Source organism: Rhamphochromis longiceps, linkage group LG12 (assembly GCF_057381845.1).
Source record: "Rhamphochromis longiceps isolate RC_006_pf linkage group LG12, R_longiceps_female_GT1.1, whole genome shotgun sequence".
Classification (NCBI taxonomy): Eukaryota; Metazoa; Chordata; class Actinopteri; order Cichliformes; family Cichlidae; genus Rhamphochromis; species Rhamphochromis longiceps.
The window spans coordinates 10456440-10468112 of NC_140568.1; the positions used below are offsets into that span (position 1 = coordinate 10456440).

General features: G+C 44.8%; 1 protein-coding gene across 1 annotated transcript; it reads left to right on the plus strand.

The window, feature by feature from the left end:
- Nucleotides 1–407: 407 nt before the first annotated feature.
- Nucleotides 408–10937, plus strand: LOC146656937 (cGMP-dependent protein kinase 1-like). The gene is made up of 20 exons (XM_085426876.1): nt 408–543; nt 1221–1413; nt 1525–1639; nt 1847–2013; nt 2386–2499; nt 3821–3926; nt 4087–4150; nt 4330–4407; nt 4586–4680; nt 8516–8581; nt 8694–8771; nt 8854–8950; nt 9028–9167; nt 9252–9341; nt 9463–9604; nt 9687–9850; nt 9952–10074; nt 10273–10335; nt 10429–10495; nt 10574–10937. The coding sequence occupies exons 2-20, from the start codon at nt 1224–1226 to the stop codon at nt 10655–10657; spliced, it is 2043 nt and encodes a 680-aa protein (XP_085283002.1). The 5' UTR covers nt 408–543; nt 1221–1223; the 3' UTR covers nt 10658–10937.
- The last annotated feature ends 736 nt before the right edge of the window (nt 10938–11673 follow it).

An 11673-nucleotide genomic window follows, 5' to 3' on the forward strand; every position in this document is an offset into this window, starting at 1 on the left:
GGAAAACTACTTGCCGTCCAATTGCAGAGTAACATTTATTTTGTTACTTTATGCACCTACATCAAATACATATCAAGCCTTTACTGAGAAAATAAAAAACATGATATAAGGTAAAATTATATTAGGATGGCTGCAGATCTGCTATGGAGAGAAAACGAATAAATCTTTGATCGGTGCACACGGCCAGCCTTTAACCTGCTTTATGATCGGTTGGGCATACAATCATTAACATGCATTGCACATTTTGCCGGATCCCCACCTACTCCCAAGGCTCAGGAACACCCTGAGGACCCCGTGACCCAGATGGGATCCGGTCCACACGTTTCTCATCTCACCCTCCCCGCATGGTTTCCACCGTGTGGGTCATGTGATTGCCTGCTGTCTGTGCCCAGCCCCGGCCAGCCGCGAGCAAGAGAGGAGAGCATCCTTCAGCTGGGCACTTACAGACGGGATGTGCACCTGTCGAGTGAACAGTCTGCAACCAAACCAGGCCAAAACACGCCGGTGAAAGAGACCCCCATAACGCCATACAGGCTGCGTGTGGTAAGTGATGTTTGTGTTCATTTGTTTGTTTATGGTGTGAAATATCGCACAGCATTAATACAGTTTGCGGACACAGCCTCATCTGTGCTAACAGATAGTCAATTAGAAACATAACAGCGTAAAAGCAGCAAAGATTAAAAAAAAAAAAAATCATCGTGAAAGCATCAGCCACGCCTAACAGTCACATGGAAAATCCAATCTTATTTTTATGTTTTCATTCCTGTTAAGACTTTTGTGTGGGACCCAGCAGGAAGTTTGCACTAACATTTACTGTGCAAGCATTTCATTTCTACTTTCTTTCTATTTTGTCTTAATGTGGCTTGAATTATGTATAGAGATGCAGAACAATAGACTAGAGCTAATGCTTGCAATGTGGAGCTATACCTTACCTGTGACTCATTTGCAGTGAACATTAATGTGCTCATAAACATATGAACACACGTATAGGTGTGGAAATGTACAAGAAGCCCAAAACAGGTGGATCTATGCTCTTATCCAGGTAGAAGCCATTACACCTGAATGGATTAGCTAAATAATAAAGAGGTGTGTAGATCAAAATCAGACAGAGATCAAGTTTGTTATAGATAGATCCATACTGCATAGGAGCTGTAGGAATGTATATACTCTATGGATGGCTCTTTGTAAAAAGCATAGATGAAGTCTGCTAGTGTTTGCAGGTGATGGGGACACTTCGGGACCTTCAGTTTGCTTTGCAACTAAAGATTGAGGAGCTTCGCCAGAGGGACACGCTGATAGATGAGCTGGAGCTTGAGCTGGACACAAAGGATGAACTCATCCGGCGGCTGCAGGAAGAACTAGACCGCTACAGAACCACTGTCTCCCTCCCAGGATCCTCTGCAGTCAGTGCATGTAGGCAGTTTTGTGCTGTTCTAATAATTGCAAGGCTTATTAGGACTGATATAGAGTTCTGTTAAATTTCCCTGACTTTTTTTATTCTTTATTTTTTTGCTTCTACCTCAGCTCAAACTGATGACAACAAGAGACCCAGAAGGCAGACGGTGATTTGTGAGCCCCTCACTCTGGACCCAGTGACTCTTGCCTTGGTTTCACAGAGAAGCTGTGACAAAAGCCACGAGTAAGAGGACACAGTGTTCCCTTCAGAGCTACACCTGCTCAGATTGAAAAATTACATTCATGCATGTTCAAGGCTCACTGACTGCTGACTGCATGACTCATGATGAACCAATGCGTTTTTTATTCATTGTCAGACGCTCAAGCAATTGACACTGTTTAATAACTCATCCTCACCTGCAAATTTGATATCGTTTCCTCATGTCCTCAGGTCCCAGAGGCTGATTCGGGCATCATTTCTGAGAAACGACTTGCTGAAGCACCTTGATGAAGGAGAAATCAGAGCCATCATCGCCTGCATGCATTCCACCACCATCAATCAAGGCTGCTATGTTATTCAGGAGGGGACCGCTGGGGCTCAGGCTTACGTTTTGGAAGGTAAATCCTTTTTTCCTCTCACAATGGCCGCCATTAATCACACACGAGGATATTTATTAAGGCTTCCTTGAGATGTCAGATGCTTAAGGACAGACTGATTAAATGATGAGCTTGATCATATCTTTATATTTAAATTCTTGTACTGATAAGCAGAAGCAAATAGAAACGCAACAAAGTGACAGCGTGTGGAGCAACACATTTCTAGTTTGGGTTGAAATGTCAGCTTGAGCCTGAGGAGACGGAGAGGCTGTTTATCTCCGGTTGCCTTGCCTTTCTGTTGTTTGTGCTGTATATCTCTCTCAGTCTGTACATTATCTGACATAAAACCCACTTCTCTGCGCCGTCCTTCACCCAGTGTTTGTTTATTCGCAGAAGGGAGGCTGGAAATGATGAAAGATGGACTGAAGCTGCTCACAGTTGAACCAGAAGACATGTTTGGAGAGCTAGCGCTCCTTTACAACTGCACCCACACCTACTCTGTGTCAGGTATATCAAAGCTTTGCATCGGCTTCTTTATTTTATAATTGCGCGCAGATGTCAGAGGAGAGCTGTCAACCTGAAGAATTTCTCTGTGATTATCTCTGATTCGGCGAGAATATAAATAATTCTAGTTTAAGCGAATTTCACAAGCGGTAAGATTTCTGGCTGTGGCCTCGGACAAAAGACGCCTGTTGAATTCGAAATCAAAAGACCCTCTGAGATTTTACAACAGCTTTGCATGGCCTTCTATCAGATGTGAGGAATTTAAAGCATCCTTGGTTTTTGCCGCTTAACAAGGCTGCCTGGACCGCCACATCTCCTCCCTGCAATCCAGCATCTCAGCATCTTGCAAACATTTAAAAATAATCTTCTTGTAAACGATCTCGATTTAATGACCGCTGCGTTGCAACCTCTCATCTGTGCTTTTGTGGTGATTTTTTCCCCCTCTTACAAGCAGAAACTGTGCTATCATTTCCTTTGAGGATCCGATCGCAGAGTCCTGTGGGAAAACCTTTTCAGCCGTGGCTGCGTGTGTCTGACCTGGTTTCACAAATAAATAGGCTGTGAAAATGGCCGGATTAGTTTAAATTGAAAAATCTGTCTGTTTTGTCTTGTTTGGTCCCAAAAGCATCCCATTCCTCCCCTTTTTTAAAAACTCCTTTCTTTGTCCTGCAACCAGGCAGCCTTTCCAATTCACTGTTCTACATTTGTCTGCTCTCTGGTAACAAAACTCATTTGATGTCTGCTCGCTGCTCCCCCTTGTTCCATGTACCCTCTTTTTTTCAATCCATTTAAGGCCTGTTGCATTTATCTCCTTCCTGACCTGAAATTACCTTTTTTCCCATCATATCTGGTACAAGAGATTAAATTAAAAACTAATGGCTGCACGCCGTGTGCCATACAAAGGTAAAGCGACAAAGTTTGGTTTGTATCCAAAAACAGGGAACTGAGACAAGGACTGCACCACAATAATCAGATGCTCGATCTTATTAGACTGTCTGGTGGGGACGTCGTCTTCCGTTTGCAGGAAGGTTCAGTGAATCAATCAATACTGGTCATTATTAATTAACGACACTCTCTTTCAAGCTCTATTAGAAAGAAAGATGGTGATGATGGCTGAAGGAAATTAGATTTGATTGATATCAACTGACCTCTGCAAGGAAAACAAGTATTTTTAGTTTTTACGATACACGGTAAGCATTTCTAATGAAATCCTGGCCTACTTACTGGCTGCACGTCCACATCCATCACAGGCAGCGTGAGTCTCGATAGTGCTTTCACTCATCTGTCACTGACACAGCGTTTTCCTCTGTGTTTTGATCTGCAGCACGAACGGACAGCAGGCTGTGGGTTGTGGATCGCAAGAGCTACCAGACCATAATCATGCAGAGTGGTCTCAAGCGCCTTTCCCATTCAGTGGAGCTTCTTAGCAGGTGAAAATCAGACTGATGCACATGGAGCAGCTCCAAAAAGCTGCTTTGATGGGCCGTGTAGGCTTTTACCTCTGAGCACGGTATCTGCTCATTGTCCTCATGCACCTACATGAGCTATTGCGGATGATATCCAGTGCTTTTTGTTTGTATCTGTGTGCAGCATTCCCTTCCTCCAGTCGCTGCCAGCAGATGTCCTCATGAAAATGTCGGATCTCATGGAAGAGGTACACTTGAAGTTATTTAACTGTGAAGCACACTAGTGTATCCAGCTAATAGATGAGGTGAATGTTTACATGCAGTGCCTCTATAAGTGCAAAGAAAGCTCTCTGGATGAACCCTTCTTTGTTTTATTGATATTTTTCCACTGGTCACACTGCTGTCGGTTTTCATTTGCCTTCCACAGACACATTACGCCGATGGCGAGTACGTCATTCGACAAGGGGCCACAGGAGACACCTTTTATATCATCAGCAAAGGCCAGGTAAAGTGTTCTGCTCTCATCCTGCTGCGCAGATCAAGGGGGGCTTTCTGAGGAAAAGATTTACAGCCTGGATGACAGAAATGTCAAAGCAGTGGCGGAAATGACTTTATGATGGTGATAATTTACTTTGGTGCGTTGCGCTCATCACCATTACCTCTTTTTTCATTACATTTGACAGGTGAAAGTGACAGAAAAGGGGCAAGAGCAGGAAGAACAGGTAGTTCTTTCTAAGCTCTCTGAGAGACAGTGGTTTGGAGAAAAGGCTCTGTGGGGGTAAGAAGGAAAAAAAGCTCCTTCAGATGATGCTATAAAGAAATTTCTGCACATATAATGAAAAAGCACACACACACACACACACACACACACACACACACACACACACACACACACACACACACACACATATATATATATATATATATATATATATATATATATATATATATATATATATATATATATATATATATATATATATATATATATATATAAAAAACACCCAGCACGCCCCTGCGGGCGGTTTATCCTTCAAGCTCGGGTCCTCTACCAGAGGCCTGGGAGCTTGAGGGTCCTGCGCAGTATCTTAGCTGTTCCCAGGACTGCGCTCTTCTGGACAGAGATCTCCGATGTTATTCCCGGGATCTGCTGGAGCCACTCGCCTAGCTTGGGAGTCACCGCACCTAGTGCTCCGATTACCACGGGGACCACCGTTACCTTCACCCTCCACATCCTCTCGAGCTCTTCTCTGAGCCCTTGGTATTTCTCCAGCTTCTCGTGTTCCTTCTTCCTGATATTGCTGTCATTCGGAACCGCTACATCGATCACTACGGCCGTCTTCTTCTGTTTGTCTACGACCACTATGTCCGGTTGGTTAGCCACCACCATTTTGTCCGTCTGTATCTGGAAGTCCCACAGGATCTTAGCTCGGTCATTCTCCACCACCCTTGGGGGCATCTCCCATTTTGACCTCGGGACTTCTAGGTTATACTCGGCACAGATGTTCCTGTACACTATGCCGGCCACTTGGTTATGGCGTTCCATGTATGCCTTGCCTGCTAGCATCTTGCACCCTGCTGTTATGTGCTGGATTGTCTCTGGGGCATCTTTACACAGCCTGCACCTGGGGTCTTGCCTGGTGTGATAGACCCCAGCCTCTATGGATCTTGTACTCAGAGCTTGTTCTTGTGCTGCCATGATTAGTGCCTCTGTGCTGTCTTTCAGTCCAGCTTTGTCCAGCCACTGGTAGGATTTCTGGATATCAGCCACCTCCTCTATCTGCCGGTGGTACATACCGTGCAGGGGCCTGTCCTTCCATGATGGTTCCTCGTCTCCCTCCTCTTTCTTGGGTTTCTGCTGCCTGAGGTATTCACTGAGCACTCAGTCAGTTGGGGCCATCTTCCCAATGTATTCTTGGATGTTCCTTGTCTCATCCTGGACTGTGGTGCTGACACTCACCAGTCCCCGGCCCCCTTCCTTCCGCTTAGCGTACAGCCTCAGGGTGCTGGACTTGGGGTGAAACCCTCCATGCATGGTCAGGAGCTTTCTTGTCTTTATGTCAGTGGCTTCTATCTCCTCCTTTGGCCAGCCTATTACCCCAGCAGGGTACCTGATCACGGGCAGGGCGTATGTGTTGATGGCCCGGATCTTGTTCTTACCATTCAGCTGACTCCTCAGGACTTGCCTGACCCTCTGCAGGTACTTGGTGGTTGCAGCCTTTCTAGCGGCCTCTTCATGGTTCCCATTTGCCTGCGGGATCCCCAGGTACTTGTAACTGTCCTCTATGTCTGCAATGTTGCCTTCTGGTAGTTCAATCCCCTCAGTTCTGACTACCTTCCCTCTCTTTGTTACCATCCGACTACACTTCTCCAGTCCGAACGACATTCCAATGTCATTGCTGTATAGCCTGGTAGTGTGGATCAGTGAATCGATGTCTCGTTCACTCGTTCACTCTTGGCATACAGCTTGATATGCCAAGAGTATATATATATATATATATATATATATATATATATATATGAAGTACGTGAAGTACCCTCAGAAGGTCTGCTAGATGATGTTAATGCAGCACTACGGGCAATACCTACAACCACAATTACCGACACTAACAAGCTGATCTACAATACGGCAGCAGTGATCAGTGAGATGCTTGGTTACAAGTTGAACCCCAAGAAGGGACCGGTCCCCTCCAACTACCGACCAATAACCTGCCTCAGTACTACATGGAAGCTCCTGTCAGGCATCATATCGGCTAAGATGAACAGGCACATGGGTCAATACATGAGCGGGACACAGAAAGGAATTGGCAAGAATACCAGAGGCGCAAAACACCAGCTACTGGTAGACAGAACAATCAGCCGAGACTGCAAGACCAGACTGACCAACCTGTGCACTGCCTGGATTGATTACAAGAAGGCCTATGACTCAATGCCCCACAGCTGGATACTGGAATGCCTAGAATTGTACAAGATCAATGGGACCCTAAGAGCCTTCATCAGGAACTCAATGGGGATGTGGCGTACAACACTAGAGGCCAACTCCAAGCCCATAGCACAAGTTACCATCAAGTGCGGGATCTACCAAGGAGATGCTCTGTCCCCACTGCTGTTCTGCATAGGCCTGAACCCCCTCAGTGAGATCATTAACAAGACTGGCTACGGATACCGACTACGGAATCAAAGAGAGGGAAGGTAGTCAGAACTGAGGGGATTGAACTACCAGAAGGCAACATTGCAGACATAGAGGACAGTTACAAGTACCTGGGGATCCCGCAGGCAAATGGGAACCATGAAGAGGCCGCTAGAAAGGCTGCAACCACCAAGTACCTGCAGAGGGTCAGGCAAGTCCTGAAGAGTCAGCTGAATGGTAAGAACAAGATCCGGGCCATCAACACATACGCCCTGCCCGTGATCAGGTACCCTGCTGGGGTAATAGGCTGGCCAAAGGAGGAGATAGAAGCCACTGACATAAAGACAAGAAAGCTCCTGACCATGCATGGAGGGTTTCACCCCAAGTCCAGCACCCTGAGGCTGTACGCTAAGCGGAAGGAAGGGGGCCGGGGACTGGTGAGTGTCAGCACCACAGTCCAGGATGAGACAAGGAACATCCAAGAATACATTGGGAAGATGGCCCCAACTGACCGAGTGCTCAGTGAATACCTCAGGCAGCAGAAACCCAAGAAAGAGGAGGGAGACGAGGAACCATCATGGAAGGACAGGCCCCTGCACGGTATGTACCACCGGCAGATAGAGGAGGTGGCTGATATCCAGAAATCCTACCAGTGGCTGGACAAAGCTGGACTGAAAGACAGCACAGAGGCACTAATCATGGCAGCACAAGAACAAGCTCTGAGTACAAGATCCATAGAGGCTGGGGTCTATCACACCAGGCAAGACCCCAGGTGCAGGCTGTGTAAAGATGCCCCAGAGACAATCCAGCACATAACAGCAGGGTGCAAGAAGATGCTAGCAGGCAAGGCATACATGGAACGCCATAACCAAGTGGCCGGCATAGTGTACAGGAACATCTGTGCCGAGTATAACCTAGAAGTCCCGAGGTCAAAATGGGAGATGCCCCCAAGGGTGGTGGAGAATGACCGAGCTAAGATCCTGTGGGACTTCCAGATACAGACGGACAAAATGGTGGTGGCTAACCAACCGGACATAGTGGTGGTAGACAAACAGAAGAAGACGGCCGTAGTGATCGATGTAGCGGTTCCGAATGACAGCAATATCAGGAAGAAGGAACACGAGAAGCTGGAGAAATACCAAGGGCTCAGAGAAGAGCTCGAGAGGATGTGGAGGGTGAAGGTAACGGTGGTCCCCGTGGTAATCGGAGCACTAGGTGCGGTGACTCCCAAGCTAGGCGAGTGGCTCCAGCAGATCCCGGGAATAACATCGGAGATCTCTGTCCAGAAGAGCGCAGTCCTGGGAACAGCTAAGATACTGCGCAGGACCCTCAAGCTCCCAGGCCTCTGGTAGAGGACCCGAGCTTGAAGGATAAACCGCCCGCAGGGGCGTGCTGGGTGTTTTATATATATATATATATATATGTACATTGATAGTCTTGTGTTTTATTTTGTGATACTTTTGTGATACTTGCTTGTCTTCAGAGAGGACATTCGGACTGTGAGTGTGATAGCTGCTGGAGGAGTTACGTGCCTGGTAATAGACAGAGAGTAAGTGGATATTTTTTGTTCACAAACTGTAAGTGATTCAGCTGTCACATTACTCTCTGATTTGAAAATGTGCTTTATCTAACGTGAATATTCGTAATTGTCTGTACTACAGCACCTTTAAGGGCATCATTGAAGGCTTGACACCTGATTGCAGTCAAGAGGAGCAACAAAACAATGAACCTGAAGTCTAGTGAGGAGCGTTAAAACACTGTTTCATTTCTATATACAGAAGACCCAGAATAAAAGCTCACCCCTGTTTTCCTTGTAAGCAGCTCAGATGCGGATCCTACCCTCCTGTCTACTTCCACCTTAAGTGATTTCCAGATTATTTGCCCTTTGGGGGTCGGAGAGTTTGGTCACGTAGACCTGGTGAGGGTCAATCTGCAAGCAGCTCGCCCTCGGCGATGTGTCTATAATGTAATGCATTTACTTCTGTTCTCTGTAAGGTGCAACTGAAGAGCAAGACAAAGTGTCCTTTTGCCATGAGGGTCCTCAAGAAGAAGCTGATTGTCAGCAGTGGCCAACGAGAGCACATCCAGAGAGAAAGCCACATCCTAATGGAGACCTGCTGTTCATTTATAGTCAGGTGTGTCCCATACTTAGGTCTAGTAAAATATTGTTGATGCTGAGTAGAAAGATCTAAAGTAATTTTTATTTTCATTGATCACAGGCTGCACAACACCTTTAAAGATGCAGAGCGTCTGTATGTTTTGACAGAAGCTTGTCTTGGTGGAGATTTATCTAATCTACTCAAAGACAAGTAAGTACTTAAGAATAAACGGAATATTTGAGGCCTGTATTTGTAGTCCCACTGTGTTTCCTCACAGTAAAATATTAAATGGCCTGCACCTCATGTCAGCCACTTCTCCAAACTGTTTCAGAGGATATTTGGATGAATGGAGCACCAGGTTCTACACAGCTTGTGTTGTAAAGGCCTTGTCCTTTCTGCACTGTCAAGGTGTCATCTATAGGGACCTCAAGCCTGAACATGTTCTTCTGGATGAGCATGGTTATGCCAAGCTGGTACTACAATCTTAACGTCACGTCTTGTTAAATGAAATGTAGCAGAGGTGAGAGCAAATGTACTCATATCTGTCTCTTGCAGGTTGGCTCCAGGTGTCTAAAGAAGGTTGAGGTGGGTAAGAAAACGTGGACGTTTTGTGGTACGCTGGGCTACATGGCACCTGAAATCATCTCGAGCAAAGGCCACAACATGTGTGCAGACTTGTGGTCGCTGGGTGTTTTTGTGTTTGAACTTCTGAGTGGTAGGTAAGCTTTTCAAATTTTTGGACAACCCTCCTTTTTTTCCAGCATATTTTTCCGAATTGCAGATTGAAGTTATCTTGACGGCCACCTGTTCTCCTCTCCAGGCTCCCATTCAGCCACTCTGACCCCCTGAAAATTCTCACTGCAACAATTCGTGGCATCGATCAGGTCGACTTTCCAAAAACCATCAGCAGAAGTGCCTCCAGTCTCATAAAGAAACTGTGCAGGTGTGAATATGAGCCACTAAGCACAGTGTGAAAGCTTGGACAGATTTTTTTTTAAATTATTGTTATTTAGTGCTTTTTCACACTTTTTCCACCCTCAACACACAAAACCAGACAGAAACAGTGCAAGTGTGCTGTAATACCACCTCCTAAAGATGAGAAACTGATTATAAATTCAGCTTATTTGCTGGTCTGTTCAAGGAGCAATCCCTCAGAGAGACTGGGCAGTCAGAGAAATGGGGCCAGGGACATTCAGAAACACAAGTAAGATGATGGATTTTTGTTTTGGGTACTCTGGAGAGAAACATTGAGGCTCTGCTTGGAAACATGTTGTTATGATGTTCTGTTTTTATTCAGATGGTTTGAAGGATTCAACTGGGACGGACTTTGTGAAAGGACATTAACAGCCCCGGTTATTCCCAAAGTAAGGCAAATTCAATACTGGCTGTTGGTCTTTACAGCTTTTCATGTTAGTCATTTTTTTTATTTCTGTCTTTTTCAGGTCAAGCATTTTTTGGGAAGCGGTTCATTTGGCCTTTATACCGAGGACTCGGTGGAGCCGTGCACAGACTGGGATGATTTCTGAGGGATTTCTGTGAACCGGAAACAAAATCCTGTCAGACACTACTTCAGGTTTTGTCTCCATGAATAATTGACTACCCACAGACTTACTGCCATTACGAATTCATTACAGTTTAAGACAAAAAATATTTTCCGCTGTAACACTTGATGCAGCTTTTGTTTGATAAGTGATCCATACTGCCTGCTGCGCTAAGCCAAGACTGTTTTTTCTGTGTATCTGCATAAAACCTTTACACATTTCCAAACATAGCCTATAACTGGAGTCAAATCGAATCCAATAAACAATAAATAAACAGATTCATTAATCAAATGAGCTGTGTCTTTCTATTCTTTCCTTTTAAACTTTGATTCATGAGATTCACTTTGTCAATGGTAGGCTGGGGGGCTGGGGGGACTGCACAATCACTTTTGATCCCTCCCTCAAATGCATGAATGCAATTAAGAAGTTACGTCAGTGTGGGCCCAGTCTTGCAGAAAAACGTCAAGGTCCGGAAGGAAAGGCAAACACACAGGAAGTTGTATAACTTTAATACAACTTTAAATTCAGAATGGGCTTTATTGGCCTAATAAGTGCTCGCACACAAGGAATCCGGCTCTATTTGTTTGTTTGTTTTTTGTTCTCAGTGGCAACATGACACAGGCAATAGCAACATATATCATATGTATATGTGTAATGGTGCAGTGTGCAAAGATGATGAAATAACTATCTATATATACCCTGCTTTGGTTAAAAATAAAGTGAATCAACTAATTTATATATATATATATATATATATATATATATATATATATATATATATATATATATATATATATTGAAATAACAATTATTTGTTATTTATTTAATTATACATATAATGTGTTTTTCATATTATAACGTCTTTTCCCCCAGTGTTTCTCATCCTCTCTTAGAATAGAATAGAATAGAATAGAATAGAATAGACTAGCCCTTATTATCATTGTACATGTACAACTGTTTTCCTTTAAAGTCAGTGTGTTTGTATACAGTGTTTGAGCGCA